The sequence below is a fragment of the Ananas comosus genome, linkage group 19, assembly GCF_001540865.1.
Source record: "Ananas comosus cultivar F153 linkage group 19, ASM154086v1, whole genome shotgun sequence".
Classification (NCBI taxonomy): domain Eukaryota; kingdom Viridiplantae; phylum Streptophyta; class Magnoliopsida; order Poales; family Bromeliaceae; genus Ananas; species Ananas comosus.
The window spans coordinates 10,467,235-10,492,367 of NC_033639.1; the positions used below are offsets into that span (position 1 = coordinate 10,467,235).

The window sequence follows — 25,133 nt, forward strand, 5'->3', positions numbered from 1 at the left end:
CATTACTCAAGAGTAGATCAGCGTGGAGATGTTAAAAAGTTATTTACACTCGATGTAAGTGCTAGTCCAGCTGGTAATTTGGTACAACATTTCATCTAAGCTACCCTAACCCTGCATCAAACATATTCAGAAATCCACATCCCCACAAACCAACAACCATAACAAAAAAACCACAATACAGAAGCACCAAAAGTCCACAATCTTTCGTAGCATCTCAAGGATGCCTAAACTTACACTGGTCAATATAAATTGTTATCTTTCGTAGCATCTCAAGGATGCCTAAACTTACACTGGTCAATATAAATTGTTAATCCGTCTTCAGAATTGCCAATGAAACTTGAGGAGTGACCGAAAACATTCGGTAAACAGACCTATTTTCTCAAATTGTAAGCAGAAAACATTACATTATCAAGGTTACAGCGAAATGTAGATTACTTTTCGGCCTATAAGAATGTGCTCCTATTAAGCTAATTGGCAACACTTAAAACAGTCTCAGCTCATATAGTCCAATATAAAACTTTAGAGATAAAAGTTAATATAAACTAGCAAGTTAGGTTTTTGTTGACCTATTTAAATTGGTAAAACCGCTAATTGAAGAGTGTGCTTTGCTTCGCCGCAGCCTCTTAACTATCGGACTTATCAGCAGCGACCGGATCTAAATGTTCATTTTCTCCCGGCTCTTCTTTGGATTCTTCGGAAGGCGGTAGCTGTTCAGAACTTTGAGCAGCAGGCAAATTGTTCTCACCTAAAGAATCCAAGATATCCCCCATCAATCTTATCATCTAAATGTAACAACAATAGTAGGATTTGGCTAGGTTTACCTGACAAAACCTCAGTTCCATTCAAACCAGAAGCTTCTGTAACAGGGTCCTGTATCTTTCCTGAAGAAATCCAACGACATTCCATGATCAATCTGAAGCCCTTAAAAGAAGTTTAGAGACGTTTTACATATATTTGTCCCCCGCAATATCATCTATTTACCTATACAACCCTGTAAATCTGAATTTGCATATATACTGGAAACTGCAATTTCTTGAAACGAATACCCTTTCCATAAGTTGGGGAGTCATTCAAAATGGTAGTTAGTTCTATATTACATGTTATTATTTTAAATAAATTTGTAAAATTCAGGGCATATACATAAGAAATCAAGAGTTCATATATGAAAACTAAGATTTTGGAGGAAACATATGTAAGTAGATAATATGCAGGAGTATAACGGTACATATTTGAAAATAGGGTGTTCAATTCAGCTTCCACTACCTGAAGATTCCTTGATCTCATTCGAGCAAGAGGGTTCAGTATGAGGTTGCGGTGTCTGATCTGTAATATCCACATTTCCACCTTAACCTATTTCATAAAAAAAATAAAAGAAATCTAATAAACATATTTGGCCACATTTACATTACCTGGTGGCTGGTCCGTTGCATTTAAGCCTGAAATAGGAGTACCAGCTTGTTGTATTTGGCCTGAGTAATAAAGTTTCGACGATCAGATTAAGTACGCATCAAAACATTAGAAGAAGGCCACAAGACCCCCAATAAATCTCACAATTTTCGTTACCCCAATATCGAAACCCATACAATATCCCAGCCTTTCACTTTTCATGTAGTAAGACGGATGAAATGAAGTTATGATTATTTCAGGGGGAGACGTGAAAATACCGATATTTACAGATATTTTTCCTGCACTTTAGCCTTTTACTCTACCTAATGTTTCCTTTTCGCTGTTTAACCCAGATGTTTGAGCATTAGGCTGTTTGTTTAGAGGAATGTTTGGTCCCACTACATCACCTGACAATCCCTTGTTTTTGCTCAAGGTCAAATGTTGAGTATTAGGCTGCTCCATTTGACCTGCAGAATTGATTATCCATCATTACCCTAACTACTCAATGGAAATCTAGAAAAAAATCATTGTTCCGTTCACCTTTACCTGATGATCCATCAGTGACAGAAAATATAGTAGCTACTTGCTGCATTTGGCCTGAAAAACAGCAATTATCAACCATAAAATCTCATTTCCACTCGAAATCGAAAGGGCCTTTAAATATATATCCCTCCAAAATCATAAATTGAATACATAACATTGCAGTTCTTTCATATATGTCACTTGTCAGTGCAGTTTCTTATGGGAAAAGAAAAAATACCCCCATCCTAAGTTACAGAACAGCCTACTCACTGTGGAAGTTGATTCTTGCATTTTTTTTTTTTTTTAAGAAAAAGAGATTCACATTACCTGATGGTCCCTTTATTTGCTTTGAACCTTCACATTCTCTTGGACCCTCGACAAAGTTGATATTTCGACCCCCCTCTGAAGTGTCAGCAATATCTTTAGATGTCTCAATTTTTCCAGCAGAAGAGCCTGAAGGCAACCTGTTTTGTTTGAATCTCTTTCCAGATTTGGAAGGCGCCGCTGATGTGGATTGTGCATTAGCATCGGAGGCAGCTTTATTTAGTAAAGCCCGCAGAATTTTGGCTCTTAACTCGGACTTTAGAGCAAATTGCATATCTGGACTAACATGCTTACCATCATGTTTGGTTGCCCTTTTTCTACTTAAAGGAGGGGACAATTCACAACCCGGCTCCCTCATTTGAATAGGCTGTGCAACTGTTACCCTATTTGGTACACTTTGGACCGGTATGGAGATTGGAGCCTGGCCAGGAATTGGAATTTCGCCTCTTTTTGTCATTGGAAGCAGTGGTGCCACATCATTATCCTCCGAAAGAGGGACAGATACACGTGGATCAAAGACCAAACCCTTAAGGACAGGCCCTGTGGGTCCCACTCGCACAGTAAGCAGATACCCAGAATCAAATATGCCATCCAAGACACCGGAGACTGTCTTGCCCAATAGATCATCAGGCCCATGGCATGAATTAGCAGCTGTTGGGCCTACTGGGACACGAGGATGGCAATGACTAGCAGTAGAAGCAGGAGTAGCTGCTGTATGAGCCGCTGAACCACAAGGTACCTGACTTGAACTAGGGGAAGGGTTCGGTTGTGGCTGAACCACTTGGCCACTAGGGTTAGCATTAGGTTGGCTCGGATTAGGTCGAGGATAATATGTTTGGGCTCTCCTTCGCGGCTCATATCCAGGATAGTCATACTTTCGAGGACGTCCACGTTTGCGCCTGATGGGAAAGTTTGCTGGGTTGTAAGGCACAATTTCGTGATTCTCTTGGGCCATTCTATAAAATCCGCGTGAGAATTTGCTCCCTGGATTATTGGTTGATATTGTACGCTGTAAAAGATTTTTAAAAAAAGGACGAAAAAAGAGTGGTTAAAATTATTGATGAGAGATGAATATCCTAGCATAAGATACCAGTGATAAAATAAACAATAGTTTCAAAAACTTTGTGACTTTGGGAAAGAAATTTAAGAACAGCATTCATCACCTCTTCCTTCTTTACTAACTAATAAGGTAAGCAAATTGTAATCAGAAAGCCCACTATGTTACCAAAGTTGTCTAGTCCATTATATGATACGACTCATCCTTAAACTCTTCCCAAAAGTGCATGAGGCAAAGAACATGAATGAAAATCTAAACAGTAAGATCACATGCACAGAAAGGAAAAGGAAAAAAGGGCTTCCTAAAGAGTTGCTAGCTGGCTCTTTAGCAAAGCAGAAATAAAAAATGTAATATTAGCAAGCATAGTTAGTGCATGGGCCACAACCAAGATGTTGCTTCCAAAGTCTACCGTATAAAGGTTCTTGCTGCTGGAATAATATGTATAATGGGCAAAGTGTCTGATCAAATTTTTAATATCCTAATTGATCACAATATGGCCGATGGCCTTGAGATGCCTCTTTCAACTGAAGGCAACACTACAATTTGTGAATCACAATTGATTGGAAATCGGGAAGAGAAAATGTTAACATGCTTTCTATAACCAGCATTGAATGATATACAAAATAACATATTCAAATTAACAGAAATTTTAGCCATTACCAAGCAACATTAGTTGTGCGACTGTGAAATCTAGCTCACACGGCCAGGAAGCTTACGAGAAGACTACGGACTAAATGGGCCCTGCATATCAACGTATGAACCTGATTATGATATTAACCAGTAAAATCCAAAAAATGCGAGCAATTTAGTGATATAGAAAATCAAAACAATACAGCTACACATATCAAAACAATACAGCTACACATATCGATGATAAAGTCCAAGAAATGAAGCGACAATAAGGTTGAAAATTAATAGAAGACCGAGAAATATGCTGATACAAATACAAGTATTTATAGAAGTATCTACAAGAAAGTGTTAAATTTTACTAGTGGAAGCTACTTCTAGAGAAATATTGACAGATATAATCGACATTTTGGTAGAAACGCCATCCTTAATTAAGTAATTTCATTAACTTAAGACTAACGACAAGAAAAATTGGTAACTCTTCTCTCCTCATGCAATCAAAATGGCTCAAAAAAGACACAAAATCTCATACCATCATTTAGGAAAAATACAGTATAGCTCATGTGTAGGACCACTGGATACTGTAGATGCTGAGAAATACTGCCACATGCGTGCACTTGTAGATGGCCCATGAACAGATTGTGGATTTAGATATACAATGCGGCGCCTTTTCTCTATACTCTTAAGATACATGTGGTAATTGATAGACTTTTAGGTATGTAGTTACACCATAAATACTCAATGTGCGACTTTTATGAATAGATTTTTATAATTTCGCTGCGTGATGAAAGAGGCAACTCTCTCTCTCTCTCTTTAATAGAACATTCTAGAAAGCTCTATCCCTTTCCAATTCTCTACTAGCTAATGGAGCACTCTAGAAAACTCTAGGAACAAAGTGCTCTCTACTTGCTAATAGAGCACTTTAGTGAGTTCTAGAAGCAAGTACTCTAGAATATTCTAGAGTGCTTATGTAGGTAGGTTGGAGGCCTATAAATAGGTGTGAGGCCTCCACACCAAGTGTGCAAGAGTGAGATTGAAGAGTAAGATATAGTGAAGAAAGGGTGTGAGTGGTGGCGTGAGGTGAGGAAGTGTTGTGAGGTGTAGTGAAGTAGTGAAGTGAGTGTGTGAGGTTTGTTTGTAGTCTTATGGGTGTATGTGAATGAGAGTTATTTTGTGTGTAATAAAGAGAGTTTTATTATTAGTCTGATACGCCAATATTCTACAATTTATTTGGTATCAGAGCCAGATTGTAGAAAATATTCTGCTAGTTAAATCGGTGATATTCTGCTAGTCCAGGCAGTTAAATACCGATATAAGTAGAGATTCTGCTGATGTACAGTCTGGGATTGTGAAGTTGGTTGGTCTGGGACCAGACTTACTTGGTTGACTGCTGGGCAATCACCAAGTCACTATGACAGATCTTGTTGGTACAACTAGCGGAATTAAGAAGCTAAATAACCATAATTATAGTTATTGGCAAACCTGCATTGAGTCCTACCTACAAGGGCAGGACTTGTGGGAGGTAATCGGTGGTGCTGAAACAACTCCACCACCGAAGGAGAATGCAGAAGTGTTCAGAAAGTGGCATATCAAGGCAGGGAAGGCAATGTTCGTTCTGAAGACAACAATTGAAGAAGAGCTGCTGGAGCATATCAAAGAAGCAGATACACTCAAGGCTGCATGGGACACCCTCGCCTCGTTATTTTCAAAGAAGAACGATGCTCGACTTCAACTTCTGGAGAATGAGCTGATGACGATATCTCAGGGCAGCATGACGATTAGCCAGTACTTCATGAAGGTAAAATCTCTCTGCCGTGAAATTTCCCAATTAGATCTAGAGTCAAAAATTAGTGACCAGCGGATGAAGAGAATTATTATTCACAGTCTAAAACCCGAATATAACGGGTTCATTACTGCTATTCGAGGCTGGCCCACTCAACCAACGTTGGTGAAACTAGAAAATTTACCAGCTAATCAGGAGACTCTAGCCAAACAGATGGTTGGAGTCCCACTGAAAACTGAAGAGGAGGCACTCTTCAGCAGTAGAAGAAAAGGTCGAGCAACAGGAGGGCCAAGAAATTTGAAGCTGCCGAAGGAGTTCGATGGGTTAAAACAAAGGTCGGGAGAGAGCCACCTTACAGGGGGAGTCTACAACCAGATAGAGCAAAATACCTGGCAGTTTAAAGGCGACAGACGACGAAGCGGAGAGTGTTACAATTGCGGCAAGAAAGGACACTTCGCCCGAGACTGTTGGCACAAGAAGAAACAAGTACAAGGCAATATGGCAAAGTCAGGTGACCACCAAGTAGCATACAAAAGTGAAGAAGAGTGGGATGCTCAAGCCTCCTTCGTCATCATGGAGTCAGAAAAAAGCTGCCACTCAGACAAGGAGGAGGCTCTCGAAGAACAAAGGTCAGAAGACACTGCTGCAGAGGAAATGACGCTAGGTGCTAAGAAGGAAAAGCTACTAAAATAGGTACCAGTATATGCACTCACAACAATAGAAAATCCAAGAGAGGAGAATTACAATACAGATTGGATCATTGATTCTGGATGTTCCAATCATATAACCGGTAATAGAGACAAGCTGCTCAGCACAACAAAATATAAAGGAGGAAAAGTAGTGGTGACAGCTAACAACTCGAAGCTGCCAATCACTCATATAGGAAAGACAATCATCACACCCAGATTCAGCCCACATCAAGTACAACTACAGAACGTCTACCATGTCCCAGGTATGAAGAAAAATCTCTTATCAGTATCACAACTAACTGCATCGGGCAATTATGTAGTATTTGGGCCACAAGATGTCAAGGTATTTCGCAATCCGAAGATATCTGGTATACAAATCATGGAAGGAAAGAAAGTAGAGTCTATATACATAATGTCTGTAGAATCAACATACGTAGAAAAGACTCGAAAAAGTGAGACTGCTGATTTGTGGCATACAAGACTGGGACATGTGGGCTATCACAAACTGAAAATCATGATGGAGCGCAGTATGCTTAAGGGCTTACCTCAACTTGAAGTACGAGGAGACACAATCTACGCAGGATGCCAGTTTGGTAAGGCTCATCAACTTCCCTACATTGAATCCAAATATAGAGCCAAGGTACCGCTCGAGCTCGTGCACTCTGATGTTTTTGGACCAGTCAAGCAAACATCAATTAGCGGCATGTGCTACATGGTGACGTTTATTGACGACTACTCAAGGTACATCTGGGTATACTTTATTAAAGAAAAATCTAAAGTGCTGCAAAAATTTAAAGAATTTAAAGAAAAAGCTGAAGGTCAAACCGGTTATAAAATACGATGCATGCGCACGGATAATGAAGGTGAATATACCTCAGCAGAGTTCTCAGCTTATCTGCGAGAGTGCAAAATAAGGAGACAGCTTACGTGTCCACGCACCCCGCAACAAAATGGTATAGCTGAAAGAAAGAATAGACATCTAACAGAAACTTGCAGAAGCATGCTGCATGCAAAGAATGTGCCAGGTAGATTTTGGGCAGAATGTATGAGAACAGCAGCACATGTCATCAACCGGCTGCCGCAATCGAAGTTAGGATTCATCTCACCCTATCAAGTACTGTGGAAAATCAAACCCACAGTAAGTCATTTTCGAGTCTTCGGATGTGTGTGCTGTGTGTTCATACCGGACCATCTTCGAAGTAAATTCGACAAGAAGGCGATACGATGTATCTTCGTCGGGTACGACAGTGAAAGAAAAGGGTGGAGATGCTGTGAACCAACAACCGATCATTGTTACACGTCGAGAAATGTCGTGTTCGATGAAGCGTCGTCCTGGTGGTCCTCACAAGAAGTTATACTGTCAGACTCTGAAGAAATAGAAATCAAGCTACAAGAAAAGCTTGGAGAGCAAGTACAAGAAGAAAAGAAGACGACGTCAGAGCAAGAAGAAAGTGGTCAACCTTCTACGGAGTCAACCAGTGACGAGCAGCAACTCCAGAAGTCTCCAGAACCTTGGCGAACTGACGTGCATTATCAAACCCCAGAAGAATATCGGCCAAGCCAGCTTGAAGACATAGGTATGCAGTTACGAAGATCCTCTAGGCAAAAAAAACCTAATCCTAAGTATGCAAATGTTGCTATCGCCGAAGAAGAAGAGACTCCAAAAGAACCGGCCTCTTACGAAGAAGCAGTTACAAGCAAGGAGTAGAGGAACGCGATGGACGAAGAGATCCAGGTGCTGAGCCAGAATCAAAACAGAAGAGCAAGTAGCCAACATATTCACCAAAGGACTAAGCACCGCAAAGTTCGAAGAGTTCCGGAAGCAATTAGGAATGCTCAGCAGAGCAACATTAAGAGAGAGTTAGAGTTAAGGGGGAGTATTAAAGAGGCAACTCTCTCTCTCTCTTTAATAGAACATTCTAGAAAGCTCTATCCCTTTCCAATTCTCTACTAACTAATGGAGCACTCTAGAAAATTTTAGGAACAAAGTGCTCTCTACTTGCTAATAGAGCACTTTAGTGAGTTCTAGAAGCAAGTACTCTAGAATATTCTAGAGTGCTTATGTAGGTAGGTTGGAGGCCTATAACTAGGTGTGAGGCCTCCACACCAAGTGTGCAAGAGTGAAATTGAAGAGTGAGATATAGTGAAGAAAGGGTGTAAGTGGTGGTGTGAGGTGAGGAAGTGTTGTGAGGTGTAGTGAAGTAGTGAAGTGAGTGTGTGGGGTTTGTTTGTAGTCTTATGGGTGTATGCGAATGAGAGTTATTTTGTGTGTAATAAAGAGAATTTTATTATCAGTCTGGTACGCCAATACTCTACACGTGACTTATAGTTTCACTTACATTAATTTATTTCTCCTACATGTCATGTTTCAGTTACATTATCAATTCTGTCCATGTTATTTAGCTCTGGCTCATTGTTGATGCTTGCTTAGCTGTAAAATAGTCACAGTACTATGATTAAGCGAATTGTGCATAGCCTCAACCTAGGAACACTAGTCTAGGTCATTGTGATTACCATAGCACACCGACTGACAGTGGCGACCGATTCACGTCAGGAAAGACAAATCGGGCATATAAACAGTACATGCAGATACAAGTTTCCAAAGTATACGTATGAAAATCCAAATTAGCTGGCGTATTAGCTTTGATCTCTCTTATATTATCAATTCTGTCCAAGTTATTTAGCTCTTGCTCACTGTTGCTGATTGCTTAGCTGTAACATAGTGACGGTAGTATCTGATTAAGCGACTTGTGCATGGCCTCGACCTAGGAACCCTAATCTAGGTCATTGTAATTACTGTAACACACCGGCTGACAGTGGTGACCTATTCACGTTAGGAAAGACGAATCGGGCATATAAAGTACATGCAGATACAAGTTTCCGTAAGTATTCATACGAAAATCCAAATTAGCTAGTGTATTAGTATAGATTTCTTAATTAAATCCAAATTAGTGGTGTATTAGCTTAAGATTTCTTAATCTGAAACAAGTCTGACCTGAACAAATCTACTAAATAATGAACCACCATTTCTAAAACAGCTTTCAGTAGTGCTACCAAATCAAATCAACAATTAGCCTAAGAAATTAGTCCCAATTTCTTCTTTTTCTCCCCCTAAATATCTACCTAATTACTAGCTTGAAACTAGAAATAGAATTCATACACCACTAATCCAATCAGTTAATACAAGCTTACACTTCCTAGCTCATCATTTCCTTAGGAAAGAAAAAAGAAAAGAGAAAGAATAAACAAGGAGCGGATCCACATCGCCCAAACCATCCCGAGTCACCGAGTCAACTCGCTTATCACAAACAGAGCTCAACACAGGCCCCACAACAATAAAGTACTACGGTATCAAAATAAAGAAATCGAATAAACTATTCATACGAATCTCACCACTCGTTTCCAACAAATCCTCCTCGTACCACCACTCCCCAAATTACGAACCCACGCAACAGCGGATCTCTCAAAAAGATTAAAAAAAAAACCCATTTTTTTTTAAAAAAAACAAACAAAAATCCAATCTTTTCATCAGGAATCCACATGCACGCAAGGAAAAATGATCGGAATGGGGTGGCGGAAGGGGGAATCCACAGCTCACCTCCGTCGCTCCCGAGCTCCGAGGGCACCCAGTGCGCGAAACCCTCCGATCACAACCTGTTTTGAGATCCCCGGGAATCCAATTAACGATTCTGATTTTGTAATATTAGTGGATTTCGAGGAGCGGGAGAAAATGAAGAAAGGAGGAAACCCTAATTCTCTCCCTCTCTCTCTCTCTCTCTCTCTCGTGTGCGTGTGTTCTGTCGCAGGTGCTCTTCTTCTTCTTCGTCTCTCTCTCTCTCTCTCTCTCTCTCTCTCTCAGTGAACACAAGTTTCGCTCGGCATTCGTGCGGGTTCATATGGAGGAGAGAGAAACAAGAGAGAGAGAGAGAGAGAGAGAGAGAGAGGGGTCGTCCGGGTGGCCGTACACTACCCCGTTGATGATATGCTACAAGACTTATCCCTGGACCTGGTGCACCACGTCGACCATGAACCAACTCCTTTTCTCCCTAACCTTATTAATGGTGTGTCCAAATTCAAATTGAATGTAATTAATTAAATGTGATCTAAAGAGTTAAATAAAAATGTTCGTGATTTTTTAAAACATAATAAAGCTTAATTATTAAAAAAAAAACAACTCAATATTGGATTTTTACCAATCATAAAGTATAATTTTTTTCATTTTGGTCAAATGTTGTAGTTGAGTTATGTTTAAGTGAAACGACTAGATTGTCTTTTTATATAATTTATTGTTATAATTATTTGAATAAATGTTGGAGAAAATTATTGAAAAAAATATTTTACAGGTGAATTATAATTAAAGTATTATTAGTTTGTAATTTTTTAATCATGACCCCAATGGTGTTTCAGATATATTTTGATGGTTCTGTTTTTTTTTTTTTTTTTTTCGTTTTAATACAATCATTCACTGGAATAGCAAAAGATAAGATGATAGCACATTTTACGTTTAGGACATCGGTCCATTGTGGACGCGGTCCAGGAAATAATTTGTCCTCCTCGGGGGATACGCTGACCCTTGGTGGGGTCCCACGGAGGGCGCGAATCACGAGAACGATTAGAAAGTAGTTTGGCGTTTGATGGGCCACTACTGGGCCGTTTGATGGGCCACTACTGGGCCGAGTTCGTGGGCCTTCTCTCGGCCCACGAAATGGCATCGGGTGTAGTATCTTCATAGTTCAATGCTCTAGTTGTAGTCAAATAACACATCAACTGATGCTCTTTTAATTCAAATCTCATTCTTAGCTTATATTTTCTAGGTAAATATATAAACACAACTTACCTCAACTATGTACCAAATTTTAAATTTTGAATGTATTATTTACCATACAAATTTAATTAGTATGCCTTATACAATTTTTTGCAACTATATAATTTATTAAAGTAATTATTTTAAATTCTACAGTTAAAATATTATTGACTAATTCAAAATCAAATAAATTAAAAATTTAGATAGTAAAATAAAAATTTGACAGGTTAAATAGCTGACTCTTAAATGATCAGTATTCAAGTAAGTTTTATAAATATTTATTTATTTAGTTATTTATTTTATCAATTTGCTAGTTTAGTTTTAAAGTACTAAAGCGTGTGCGTTCCGATAATAAATTTGCAAATAAGTCCATAAACAATGCCCCGTCACAAATGGGCCCCAGGCCCACCATATGCCGACAGTGTAGCCCTTGTTCCACTCTCAGCCGTCAAAACATAAGCGGACGGTTAGATCTAAGGCGTCCGCATGGGTCACCTTCGTACAAATCAGCAGTACCCGCCACTCCCCCATCCCTCACGACCACAGTCCCATTTACGTAATTACGTACAATTCGGGGCCCATTAAGTTACGCGTCTTAAACCCAAATGCCGCTCCCGTATACTCTTTCTATACATTTGTTATATATATATTTTTCTTATGCGTCGTTTGCGTCTTCGTGCGACCACCGAAGCCGAGCGAAAGCGAAGAAAAAGAGTGGAAGAGAGAGAGAGAGAGAGAGAGAGAGAAAGAGAGGGAAAGCGAAGAAGCGAGCCCCCATTCGAATCCCTCGAAGAGTGGAAGAGCTAGGGTTTCGTCGCCCCACTGCTTCCTCGAGCTCGTCTTCTCCGCCGCGTTCTAGAACGTTCGGAGGGATTTTCCCGTCCCTCTGTTTCTAGGGTTTCGGCGGCCCGATCTGAGCCGGCCTCTCTCATGGCGGAGAAGCTCCGGGATTTGAGCCAGCCGATCGATGTCGCGCTCCTCGACGCCACCGTGGCCGCGTTCTACGGCACGGGATCTAAGGAGGAGGTGAGTAGCTCGATACCTTGACGCCTCCCCTTTGATCCTTCTTCACTAGCAATCGTTGTATTCGTCTTTGTTTGTAGGGAGGGAAGTGCTTTTGGTGCTCTAATTTGGTGTTTTGCTGTGGTGGGAGGCGTGGGTCGAGTAGGGTTTTGTGTGGGTTTTTGTTTTAACTGGTCTTTACTCGTTTGATTTTGTTCGCAAAGGTGTCTCTTTGTTCTCTCCTTTCCGTGTTAATGTTTGTACTTTGTAGTATAAATTCGTGTTTCAAAGGGGCCAGCTGCAGATTTTTGAAGGAAAAAGAGGATTTTGTTTGGGACAAAAGTATATTAGGAAATTAGCTTATGTTTGCTCTACGAGAAATTATAGTATTGTTTTTGGTTGTTTATGTAATCTCGATCATTATTTAGTTTCCCGGAACTATATGTGGCTTTAGTATTTTTCTATGGTGTCATGAACAATTTGAAAATAAGCTCTCTTTTTTAAAGCTTAGCATGCTGTTTGTTGTTTCTGTGTCACACCATCTTTTGTTCAACGCACAGTATAGTATGTAATTCGACTGCATTTTGTATTACCACCTTTTGTGGTAACTTGTATTGCTTATGCTACTTGTTTGTTGGCAGAGGTCAGCAGCAGATCAAATATTACGGGAGTTGCAGAATAATCCAGATATGTGGCTGCAGGTCGTTCACATTTTACAGAACTCACAGAACCTGAACAGTAAATTCTTCGCACTTCAAGTAAGTATAACGCCCTTCAATCCCTTTCCTTAATTACATAAGTAGTGAAATCTTCGAGGATGAAGACAGAAATATGCTCTTGTTATAGTGCTTATCATTGTCTCGATACCTACTTCATATAATTTAATTGTGATAAAGAGAAAGAGGAAACCTTTAATTTCATTGATAGAGATCAAGATGACAACTCAAAAGTTTTGCTCAAATAGGGAATTGCCATGTCATAATGATTCTTATGTAATTTGTTTGGTCCTGGAACGTAACTCTAGGGACCCCTTTATGGCAAATTTACATGGTTGTATTAGAGAATATCCTGAATAGGTAACAGAGTTTAGATAGCTGCCGCTTATTTATTTTCTGGTAGCAATCTCATATCTAGGATGCCTGTCCTTCCCCCCCAATCCCAAGAAACATATCATGACACCAGCTTTTTGCTTCGGTTGCTGCTCTTTTTCTTTCACGGGACACCAGTGAACCTGTTGTCCTTGCCATCAACTCCTCCAAATCCCTGATAAATAGTTAGTGTCCCTCTCCAATTTTATTTTTTATTTCCTTTTTCTATTGATTCCTTGTGGTGGTTTGGCCATATGGATCCATCTGGTCATACGGCTCCAACTTGGTCATACCTATCTAAGCTGCATGGGATTTTGAAGTTAGGCTGGAGAAATAACATGGATTAAATTCTGGCATTTGGGTCTTTACCTTTGCTTAGGTCTTTGCATAAGTTCCTGCAGTCAGCTTGTCAATTAGGTCTGTATATCTATTTAATACCATAACTATTGTATGACTCGAAACTTAGTAGTAATCAAGGGTGACTAGACTATGTGATGCAGTGACTTGACCACATCAGAAAGCTCTACCAATCATGGGCCAAATGGCTACGATTTGTCATGTATTGAAGCAACTGCATTAATTCAATGGTGTAAAAGAATGTTCAGGCATTCCATGTCGTTGTCTTGCAGCTGTTCCTTTTCCTATTGATTCTTTAATCTCCTTTACTACTAGCTGTTTGAAAAATACATATTTTTAAAAAATTATGTATCTTCTTTGTTACCTTTGAAGCCTTGCCGAAATTTAATATTTTCTTTTACCTTTGGTAGGTACTAGAAAGTGTTATCAAGTACAAGTGGAATGCTTTGCCAGTTGAACAACGCGATGGTATAAAAAACTATATATCAGATGTTATAGTACAGGTAGAAGGGTTAATCTTTTTATGGTATACATATCTGCCAAGGTCGTTACTTTGCTTATGCGGTCTTAATTGTGTTTTGTTCGTTTTTTTCTTCTTTGCTTTTGGTCTGATCAGCTTTCCAGCAACGAAGTTTCTTTCCGGAGGGAGAGGCTTTATGTTAACAAACTCAATGTCATCTTGGTGCAGGTAGTTGCTTTCTGTTTGGAACATAAACAATTTTCAGTTTCTTTTGCTCTGTTTACAGTGTGTTTTCCATTGTTTGCACTTTTTCTTCTGATCTTCTCATAAGAGGTTTAGTATGTTTATGCTGTTTCCTCTCATAAAAATGAGTTTTTTGTTTCACGCTATTTTGGCTACTCAAAGATAGTTCCTCTTGTTATCTTTCAGGTCATAGTTCTGAGAGATTTATGCTCATTGCTTGCACTGCCAAACCTTTTTTTCTTTTTTTTTCTGATTACGTGTATTTCCTGTTAAAACAGGTCTTAAAGCACGAGTGGCCTGCTAGGTGGCAAAGCTTCATTCCTGACCTTGTTTCAGCGGCAAAGAGCAGTGAAACTATCTGCGAGAATTGCATGGTTATATTGAAGGTATGTACCATTCTTTTATAAAGATTTAATTTTCATTACAGAATGACTTATTCAACATTATCTATCAATGCTCAGCTTCTGAGTGAGGAAGTTTTCGATTTCTCAAGAGGAGAGATGACTCAACAAAAAATTAAAGAACTCAAGCAGTCACTGAATAGGTAATGGTTCTTTTTTTTTTTTCACTTTCCTGCACTGGATACTTCTTTCTTCTTTGACCTTATTTTTGTTATCTTTTATTACAGTAAAGAACCTTATGGCTTGCTGAAGTTTGTATTGCTATGTATCTTGAAATACAATAAGACAATATGGTTTTGTTGATTTATGCTGTGTGCAACATGAAAATAAACTATCTTTTGCAAAAGACCTTGTATGGAGATTAGTTGTTGATTATTTTCATCATGGAGTAATCTCGTAACTTTTTAACTACTGAGACTTCTTACTTTTGACATAGCGGGATCTATGTAAGTCTGTAGGTTCATATCATGTGATTTTTATCTTTATGATAATTGTTTGGAGCTTTATGCTGGCATTATTTTGATCATCTTCTATTTGCTTGTCAAAATATAAGATAAAATTTCTAGATAGCCTCCCTTATGTGTTCTTTAACATACAAGATGTCTATATCGTTTCACTTTATGTTCTTGTGAGCACATGAATCTTACCTATTTTCATCTGTTTGTATAACAGTGAATTTCAACTCATTCATGAGCTATGCTTATACGTACTATCAGCATCACAGAGAACAGAGCTTATACGGGCTACATTGGCAACCCTTCATGCTTTTTTATCATGGATTCCTCTTGGTTATATATTTGAATCGCCACTGGTTAGTTTCTTAACAATTATGTGTTATTCTTTCTCTCCGTGTGCTATATATGATTGTGATAGCATGCTTTCTGAGGTTTATTTGCCATACTTACTATTCTCCATGTTGTTAATGCTATGCTAGCTAGAGACACTCCTGAAGTTTTTTCCAGTGGCTTCGTACCGGAATCTAACACTTCAATGTTTAACAGAGGTACATATATGACACTTTCCTATTGTAAAATTTGCCACACCATCGCCGGTTCTCTTAACTGTCCATTGACTTAATAAACTTCGTTGAATGAGTCCTTTTTACCACTCACAATAAGACATTCATTGATTAGTTTGTAAGGCCATGTGCCATAGGTCATTTTGATAGAGTTCTATCACTTCTGTGTTTTTCTCCTACCTTTTTCAATCTGGTGTAATACCTTCTAGTGTTTCACAGGTTGCTGCTCTCCAGTTCGGTGAATTCTATGACATGCAGTATGTTAAGATGTATACCATATTCATGATGCAATTGCAGGTAGTCTTTTATTATCCCTGTCTAAAATTTGAAGTTTTTTGTAGGATATTTTTCTCCCCTTTTCGTGACAACATAACTCTAGACTCTATTTTGTGGAACTCAAGTTGAGAATTCCCCCCCTTTTTTTGATTATGTTTAGACTATTCTGCCTCCTGGAACGAATATCCCGGAAGCTTATGCCAATGGCTCTACTGAAGAACAGGTAGAATAGTTTTCACTTTCTATTCAATTCTTGTATTTGACTTGCTTTTATTACAACATTATGCCATGATGGTGAACTTGGGCTAATATCACTTTTTACACTTATTTGCAGGCATTTTTCCAGAACCTTGCACTGTTTTTCACTTCATTCTATAAGGCAAGTTGGCCAATTCTAGACCCGACATGCTTAAATTAGAGCATAGTGGTTTTAGATGCTTACTTGAACTCAATGATCTACTGTTGCACTAGCTAAAGATTGTATCTTTTTGTTAATATATGACCTCTCATGTTGAAAAGAGTTGATAGGTTAGATTTTTCACTTCATCTACACACAAGTAGGTTAGATTTTTCACTTCATCTACTCACTAGTTGTAACTTGTGCTTATGCCATTTTCTTGCATGTAATGGTGCTTTTGATCTTGGATTTATATCTTTGTACATTTTAAAAATTATCTAAATTTATGGCATGGGAGTTTAAGATCTCTGGCTGTTAATTTAATTTTACATGGTGGCAGTCACATATGCGGGTATTGGAGTCCACACCTGAAAATAGAGCTGCATTGCTTTTGGGCCTTGAATATCTTATTGGCATCTCGTATATTGAGGACACGGAGGTTTTCAAGGTACATAAGTTAGTTACTTCTAGACTGATAAAAAGTGTTTCTGAATAGAACCTAGTTGATTATATGGTTATTATCTGGGCAGGTTTTCCTGGACCTGATAAAAAGTGTTTTTCAGTAGAACCTAGTTGATTATATGGTTATTATTTGGGCAGGTTTGCCTGGACTATTGGAATATTATGGTCCTGGAGCTGTTTGAAGCACATCAACAGATGGAGCCTGCAGCAACTGCAGCAATGATGGGGCTTCAGGTAAATTTGACTGTTCTTGTCAATTATGGAGTCGCGTTGTCCATTAGTAGTTTTTGTTTTGATTTGTTTATCATATTGGTCTAACAAGTTTTCATTTGGCATCCCATGTTTGACTTCCTTTATTTGATAGTAATTATGTTATATGATATGTAGGTGAAGGCACGCTAGTGAATCATCTGTACAAGAATACTAGTTCCTACCTTTGTTAGTTAACAATATAAAGAACTTGCAATTCTGAATGAGAAGTCAAAATTCTTCTGTATTATTAAGTTGATGATATGGAGGAGTCCGACTTTTTTCCACTTTATTTACTGCACCTTCTGTTTAGAATTCTCATGTCATATCAAGTGTAACTTTCTTTCGAGATCAGTTGCTTGTAGAAAAGGATATTTGCATTATGATTGACAATTGGTATTCTGCAGACTCCCCTGATCTCAGGAATGGTAGATGGCCTTGGTTCAGCAATTCTTCAAAGGCGACAGCTATACTCAGGCCCTTTATCAAAGTTAAGAATGCTCATGATTTGTCGTATGGCAAAGCCTGAGGAAGTATTGATTGTCGAAGATGAAAATGGCAATATCGTTCGCGAAACTATGAAAGACAATGATGTCCTCGTTCAATATAAGGTGTGTTATCCAATCATAGTGCTATCTTTCTTGTAGGAATCTGTGCTTCATTTTACTTTTTCACACCTAAATGCTTCTTGGTTAGTTTAAAGTTGTTGGATCAAGGAACAACAATAATTTTGGCCGCATGGAATCTCTAAATTAGATGTTTTCACCTTACAATTGACAAGGGGTTTCTTAGCGTTTAATGTGGAATCCCTTCTCTTATGGATGAAATACAAACTAGGGTAAACTTCAAATACCACCCCTGTGGTTTTGCGCTTTCTCACTTTAGTACCCTGTGGTTTAAAGCGTATCAATTTAGTACATTGTGGTTTTTATTTTTCTCTTTTCGTCAGCTCCTCCGTTAATATTTTGTTAAATTATATACAAAAAACTTGAGATACCTCACCAAGGTTTATCGAATATTCACTTTAGTACATTTTAGTTTTAATTTTGTCACTGATTTAGCGAAAAAAATTAGTGGAAGGAATAATAAAAAGAGAAAAATGAAACTATGGGGTACAAAATTGATACACATTAAACCACATGGTACTAAAATAAAAAAGTGCGAAACCACAGGAGTGGTATTTGAAGTTTTCCCTAGAAACTATTTATGCTTGATTATTATACATTTTCTTGTTATCTTGTGTTCTTTCTCTTTGTCGGTTTCAAAGGACGTTAAGTAACCATAGTTCTTTTTTGGCAGATTATGAGGGAAACACTCATCTACTTGTCGCACCTTGATCTTGAGGATACAGAACAGCAGGTATGGGTTGATTACGGTGTATTATTGCACATAATATCTCAAGTCATTAACTGTTCATTATTTATTATTATTAAGTCTTATTATGCATAATGTATTATTATCATTTCCAGCTGGTTACTTTTCATTACTGGTGTTTTTTTCCCAAAAAAAGGCGCTCTATGCAATGTGAGTCTTTTTTTTGTATCTCAGATGTTGAAGAAGTTAAGTAAACAATTGAATGGAGAGGATTGGTCTTGGAACAATTTAAATACTTTATGCTGGGCGATTGGATCAATATCTGGTTCCATGCTGGAGGAGCAGGTATGCTAGAAAAGTATATTGTCAATGTTTCTTAGGCAAGTTGTGCCTACCAATTGATCTTTGGATATTTAGTTGCATCATTATGAAAGTTCATATCTTTTCAAATAACTGCTGAGGTTCATTTTTGTTCTTCTTGTTTTTCAGGAAAATAGATTTCTTGTGATGGTTATCCGTGATTTGTTGAATCTTTGTGAAATCACCAAAGGGAAGGATAACAAAGCTGTAATAGCAAGTAACATTATGTCAGTATATTTCGCTTCACATTCTCATTTAATTATGTAAAATGACTTTTTTTAATTTATTCATTTTATTTTGTATATTATCAGGTATGTAGTGGGGCAGTATCCTAGATTTCTTAGGGCTCATTGGAAGTTTCTGAAAACAGTGGTGAATAAATTATTTGAGTTTATGCATGAAACACATCCAGGAGTTCAGGTAGTCAATCTTTCTGTTTTGTTTGGATATTTTGGCTCTTCAATTTATTTCTTAATTATTTCTCCATGATATTGCATTGTTTGCTGGTATCATGGGTCCTGGTTCCTCTAGTGAATTTGATGTAGAATAAACTTTTTGAAGATACAATTTATATCTATCTTTACACGAGATCTATTCTCACCCTCTTTGCAGGATATGGCATGCGATACGTTTCTAAAGATTGTTCAGAAATGCAAACGCAAGTTTGTTGTTACACAGGTATTGCCCCTTTTTGAGATGATTTAAACTCAATTAATACTCTCAAAGGGTTTAAATATGTCAGCATCTGTATATCTTCATTCGTACATTTCACTAATGTTCATGTGCTTTCTTTTTGCTTTAGAAAAAAAGTTGTTAAAAATGCTGTTTTTGGAATTTTAAAGAAATTAGAATTAGCTACAATTTTATGTTTTTAACGTGAAGATGTATTGATACCCCTCAATCAATCAGGCCACCCTTTACTTTTCTTATTGATATCCTTCTAACTCCTAATTTTGTTCTTTAATTTGAATTACTATTATACTTAGTTAAGTTAATACTTTCATTAAATTTGATGACTCTATTGACTATTAGACATTAATTGTCCTAGTTTTATTTGTGATAACATGATTAAACCCATTAAATTGATGAAATTATCAATAAAGTTTGTGAAATCTCTAATTTAATTAACTAAAACTCACACAATTCCCATAAAAAATGTAAAGCTGAACAGGTGTCAACCAAAGAACTATAAATCGAGGGGCTATTTCATAATACTTATGAAGTTGAGGGGGTCTCCATACATTTTTATCTTTCTGTCATATGTACATATTGGTCAACCAAAAGATGAAATAGAATGTGAACAAATTTGGAATTCTTCAGTTTGTTGACTAATTAAATTTTAGACTTTTTAGTTTGAACAAACTTATAATTGGCTTTATCATCCAAAGATATTGTAATTTTTTTTTTCTTAATGAGTTTCCAAGATGATGGTTTGTGGCTGGATTTTTTTTTCATTATTTCGACAAATGAGAACCAATCATGCTATTGATATCAGCATCTTTTCCTCTTACATTATTAGCTGTCTATTCAGGTTGGCGAGAATGAGCCATTCGTATCTGAACTTTTAGCCACCCTTCCAAGTACTATTGCGGATCTGGAGCCTCATCAGATTCATACATTTTATGAATCGGTATTGTGCATCTTATTGCTGCAAATTTCCAGTGATACGGCATGCTCTTTCAATAACATTTAGTTTTTCGTTTCCTTTGGCCCTTTTTTTTTTCTTTGGCAGGTCGGTCACATGATTCAAGCAGAATCTGATCCTCCTAAGAGAGATGAGTATCTGAGAAGGTTGATGGAACTTCCAAATCAGGTAACGTGTTTCTAGTATTGTTGGCATTTATCTGCTTCATTTAACTCACAGTTTTTTATTGTTATCTGGTATTATTAGCTCTTGTTGTATGTTTTGTTTAACTCTCAATTTGTTATCATTTTAAGTTACACTTTTTGCATTGTGTGTGGGTGGCTGATGATTTGACTAATTGTTTTCTTAGAATTGGGCTGAAATCATTGGACGGGCTAGTCAAAGCGTTGATGTCCTGAAGGATCAGGATGTCATACGAGCTATTCTTAATATATTGCAGGTATTTTTGCATAAACTTTATTGCAGAACTAGTAAATGGCACTTAGGATTGTACTGCTGCTTGCTAAAATATTTGTTTAGCTGTCTGCTAAAAGATTATAATCGCATGTGGTTATCCATGTTTTCATTGCTTTTAATATGTTGAAAAACCTCCTTTTTTTTGTGTCCCACTTTTGTGAGAGCATATCGCTAACATTTTACATATGGAAGATTCTTGTCCTTGGAATATTTTATATCGACCGCTGTTTTTCTTTCCATATTATGTAACTTCTTGATTGCTTCCAATCTTCCAAGTTCTAGCAATTGGTTACGGAATTCTTTGATGTGTTTAAAATGAATCTTGATTGAAGATGAACCTTGATGTGTTTAAATGAACTTTGGTCTTGCTTTTAACGTTTTGCATATTAATTGGGTGTGCCTGTTGATGCTTGGCAGACAAATACCAGTGTTGCTAGTTCACTTGGACAGTTTTTTATCCCACAAATATCATTGATATTCCTGGACATGCTCACTGTATACAGGTAAGATTTTAATTCGTTTATTTTAACTTGTATTCGATTTCTCATGATGCAAAAACAATGGTATCAGTAGTGGAAAGTTGGCTGTGTACTATCACTAATTCCGTTTCTTCTCTCTCCATTCTCTTATATTTTGAGCTTATGTCTTTACACAAACAAATGCCGAAGCATGTACTTTGTATTTTTTTTTATGTACTAATTGTATAATTTTGGTTTCATCACAGAATGTACAGTGAACTCATTTCTAACACCATAGCTGAAGGGGGCCCTTTTGCTTCTAGAACATCTTTTGTAAAATTGTTGAGGTAACACTACAAATCCTCGAACTTCCTTTTTCTTTTCTTTGTTTTATATATATATATATATATATATATATATATATATATATATATATCTTTTACTTGGTTGTTTGTGAATTTTCTGGAGTTATTCTTGCATAGCTAAATTTTTCTTTATATTAATAGATCTGTCAAGAGGGAGACTCTGAAACTGATTGAGACATTTGTAGAGAAGGCCGAAGGTCAATCACAGATTGGAAAACAGTTTGTTCCACCTATGATGGATCCTGTTCTTGGTGACTATGCCAGAAATTTGCCTGATGCGAGGGAATCTGAAGTCTTATCCCTCTTTGCTACTATTATAAACAAGTATATATGCCTTTTCTCCTTTCTCCCTTCTATGCAGTATTATTTTATATATTGTTATTTGTACATTTAAGAAAAAATTCGATTTCATTGATGCCACTGTAGTTAACTGCATTGCTAACAGACAATAGTGAAATGCACTCGACAAACAAGTAGGCAAATTTAAATGCAGTATCAGCAGCCCAAAAATTCTTCTAATTACCCGATAAGGATTGATGCAGCTGCAATAGCTGCATCTACTGTCTTGACTTTTGGATACTGTTGTCTTATTTTTGCAGAATTAAATCTGTTTTTCTTCATCTTTTATAGTATTGTGGACTTAATCCTTGCAGATATAAGTCTGCAATGATGGAGGACGTGCCTCGCATATTTGAAGCTGTTTTCCAGTGCACCCTTGATGTAAGGATACATAATAATTTTTAAGACACTAGATTTTCTTGTTTGCTTTGTTCTCTTATACAGCAAATTTTGTTTCATTCTGTGCAGATGATTACGAAGAATTTCGAAGACTATCCCGAACACCGTCTCAAATTCTTCTCTTTACTTCGGGCAATTGGGACCCACTGTTTTCAAGCTCTAATTCAGCTGTCTAGTCAGGTTAGTATTTAAGAGTATCCTTGACATTCTTGGTCCAGATTGTAGCTTCCTCAATACTAGTCTGTTTGTTTTTTTTCCTTTTCTTTATTTTTTTCTTTTTCTTTACTATGCAGCAATTGAAACTTGTTATGGACTCCATAAATTGGGCTTTTCGGCATACTGAGCGAAACATTGCTGAGACTGGGCTTAATCTTTTATTGGAAATGCTGAAGAACTTCCAGGTTTTTACTTCTGCTTATCCCTGTTCAACCATTACTAAATAGATATGCATCAATTCTCACTATCAATAGCACAATTACTTTCAGATGTCGGAGTTCTGTAATCAATTTTACCGGACTTACTATTTGACAATTGAACAAGAGATTTTTGCTGTGCTAACTGACACATTCCACAAGCCAGGTTTTAAGCTACATGTTTTGGTGCTTCATCATTTGTTTTACCTGGTAAGATACAAAAGCTATTCTTTCCACCACTCTTGCTTAGTCTCTTATGGTGAATATTATAAATGCACGAGTCAATAATCAGGTCGATTCAAGTTCACTCACTGAGCCCTTGTGGGATGCTTCCACCGTACCATACCCATACCCAAATAATATGATGTTTGTTCGTGATTTCACCATAAAGCTTTTGGGATCATCATTTCCAAATATGACTGTTGCAGAGGTAGCAACTCGCGTCTAACATCCTTTCTAATTTTATTTTCCTTCTCGAACTTGGGTAGGCATGATAGTTGTGTGCTTTTTCCTCTCTCCCAGATTACTCAATTTGTTGATGGGCTTTTAGAATCAAGAAATGAGCTTCCGACTTTCAAAAACCATATACGGGATTTCCTTGTGCAATCGAAAGAGTTCTCGGCACAGGTATTTTAAATTATTTATCTAATTGTTGTACTTTTGTGGTAAAGAAGAAAAAACATTCCTGCTTTTAAGTTGTAGGCAACTAGGCGTACTGTCTTTTTTCACATACATCCACATACATTCACATACATCCATCTACTAAATACCTAAATAGCAATATAAGTGAGCATTTAAGTGTCACCGCTATGAAAGGGTGTCCATAAAATCTGTTCCCAAAATGAAGCAGTGTCAATTATATTGCATATAAATATTCCATGGTTCATAGGAAGCTGTTGAGTGCTTGGCCCTTTGTGTGTGAATGGTAGAAATAGTACCATGTTGCCATAATTTCTTGGAATTCAATATGCAGGACAACAAAGATCTATACGCCGAGGAGGCTGCCGCCCAGAGAGAGAGGGAACGCCAAAGGATGCTCTCCATCCCGGGGCTCATCGCCCCGAGCGAGTTGCAGGATGAAATGGTGGATTCATAACATGCTAAAATGTACTCCACTACAGAAAAAGCTAATTCCGCAGGTGTCTTCCTCCTAATTTCATTGGGGTTCTTCACATCATTTGCCTAATTTTCTACCAAAATAGGATCCGTTTTCATTTAAAATTTTCCTGCTGATTTTTCTATATTCAACCGAGAGAGAGAAAGACGAGGAGTGTCATCTCAAGAGCTGCTCGACTGCTGGTGATACTTTCAGGCTTTGTGGTTGAAGTAGCTGCGGCTCTCGTGCAAAATTTGATTGCTGATAAGTATAGTGTGTGTTAGGTGATGTATTTGATCCAACAAACCATAGTACAGTTAGGATTTTACTATTATTGTTATTATCATTACATGTTTAGGCTCATTCACATCAATGAAGTGATGGCGTTTGACGGAGTGACAGCATTTCCCCTTCTGCTGACTCGAGAGATTTGTGGTTTGCTGTATTGTTTACTAGAGAGGGTTTGAAAATTTACATTCTCTTACTATTTTGAGCTGTAGTTTAGCAACTTGGTAATTTTATTTTTTTTAATTTTTTTGGCTGTTTTTTTTACTTGCCTGTTGGAATTCTATCTTGTTGAGGGCAAGAAAATTTCTGGAAGCAGTGTGTAAAATTGTGTCTGGGGAAACGATGTATGAATAGGAAACTACAGATTCAGACAGTGTTAGTCTAATTGAGGCTTTATTTTTGATGGATTTGATGCGAGTGCAACTTCATAATGATGTTCTGATGTCTTGGTTTAGTCTAATAACTGCCACACAAATGGATACATCTATCTGTTTTTTTTTTATGAGACATTCGAGTCTTATAGAATTAATCTTGAGAATTGGCAATAGGTGAAATCGGTTGTTTGTGTTGATATTTCTTCGTTGGTGTGTTTATTTTTCCATTTCTCTTCTGGCAGATTGGTTGTGGAATGTCTTTGTATCTTGAATGGTTTTCAGTGTGTAGACCTGGGAATGAGGTTTTCATTGTTCTTAGTTCTAAAAAAATGAAGACCACCGTGCCTAGGCTGGAATCATAGTGAAATCCTGGAATATGGCAAGCCTTTTGTACGAACAAATACAAGCTTTACAACATCACAATTTTCACGACTCAGGCATTTATCGTATAAGCGAATTTTCCGCCGGAGATGGTTATTAA

The 25,133-nt window shown here is 37.6% G+C and overlaps 2 protein-coding genes across 5 annotated transcripts; one reads left to right on the forward strand and one right to left on the reverse strand.

Moving 5' to 3' along the window:
* LOC109724922 lies at nucleotides 181-10,332 on the reverse strand. 4 transcript variants are annotated; one of them, XM_020253914.1, is made up of 9 exons: nucleotides 9,987-10,329; nucleotides 3,950-4,030; nucleotides 2,236-3,241; nucleotides 1,933-1,983; nucleotides 1,794-1,853; nucleotides 1,410-1,469; nucleotides 1,264-1,323; nucleotides 822-881; nucleotides 181-745 (listed from the first exon to the last, which is right to left on the reverse strand). In XM_020253914.1, the coding sequence occupies exons 3-9, from the start codon at nucleotides 3,185-3,187 to the stop codon at nucleotides 624-626; spliced, it is 1,365 nt and encodes a 454-aa protein (XP_020109503.1). In that variant the 5' UTR covers nucleotides 3,188-3,241; nucleotides 3,950-4,030; nucleotides 9,987-10,329; the 3' UTR covers nucleotides 181-623. The 4 variants fall into 4 exon arrangements, 3 of the variants coding, with proteins under 3 accessions (XP_020109503.1, XP_020109501.1, XP_020109502.1); XM_020253912.1 differs by having other exon boundaries at nucleotides 1,710-1,853; XM_020253913.1 differs by lacking the exon at nucleotides 9,987-10,329 and adding an exon at nucleotides 9,782-9,914 and having other exon boundaries at nucleotides 1,710-1,853.
* Nucleotides 11,850-24,687, forward strand: LOC109724917 (protein EXPORTIN 1A-like). Its single transcript, XM_020253904.1, has 32 exons — nucleotides 11,850-12,218; nucleotides 12,836-12,952; nucleotides 14,050-14,142; nucleotides 14,256-14,327; nucleotides 14,621-14,728; nucleotides 14,804-14,886; nucleotides 15,416-15,554; nucleotides 15,678-15,746; nucleotides 15,981-16,058; nucleotides 16,198-16,260; nucleotides 16,372-16,416; nucleotides 16,775-16,882; nucleotides 17,035-17,130; nucleotides 17,553-17,756; nucleotides 18,445-18,504; nucleotides 18,694-18,804; nucleotides 18,949-19,046; nucleotides 19,131-19,239; nucleotides 19,432-19,497; nucleotides 20,351-20,449; nucleotides 20,552-20,632; nucleotides 20,814-20,903; nucleotides 21,338-21,423; nucleotides 21,645-21,725; nucleotides 21,885-22,067; nucleotides 22,397-22,463; nucleotides 22,551-22,661; nucleotides 22,775-22,882; nucleotides 22,967-23,104; nucleotides 23,187-23,324; nucleotides 23,417-23,521; nucleotides 23,868-24,687. Exons 1-32 carry the CDS (start codon nucleotides 12,123-12,125, stop codon nucleotides 23,988-23,990), a joined length of 3,225 nt encoding a protein of 1,074 aa, XP_020109493.1. The 5' UTR covers nucleotides 11,850-12,122; the 3' UTR covers nucleotides 23,991-24,687.

Excerpts from the sequence above, each read along its gene's own strand:
- LOC109724917 (XM_020253904.1), top strand. The coding sequence starts at position 12,123 with ATGGCGGAGAAGCTCCGGGATTTGAGCCAGCCGATCGATGTCGCGCTC. Across the intron at positions 16,417-16,774 it reads TTTTCACTTCATTCTATAAG|TCACATATGCGGGTATTGGA; the intron begins GCAAGTTGGCCA and ends ACATGGTGGCAG. Across the intron at positions 23,105-23,186 it reads TTCATCATTTGTTTTACCTG|GTCGATTCAAGTTCACTCAC; the intron begins GTAAGATACAAA and ends GTCAATAATCAG.
- LOC109724922 (XM_020253912.1), bottom strand. The coding sequence starts at position 3,187 with ATGGCCCAAGAGAATCACGAAATTGTGCCTTACAACCCAGCAAACTTT. Across the intron at positions 1,324-1,409 it reads TGCAACGGACCAGCCACCAG|ATCAGACACCGCAACCTCAT; the intron begins GTAATGTAAATG and ends TGGATATTACAG. Across the intron at positions 746-821 it reads TGGAACTGAGGTTTTGTCAG|GTGAGAACAATTTGCCTGCT; the intron begins GTAAACCTAGCC and ends TGGATTCTTTAG.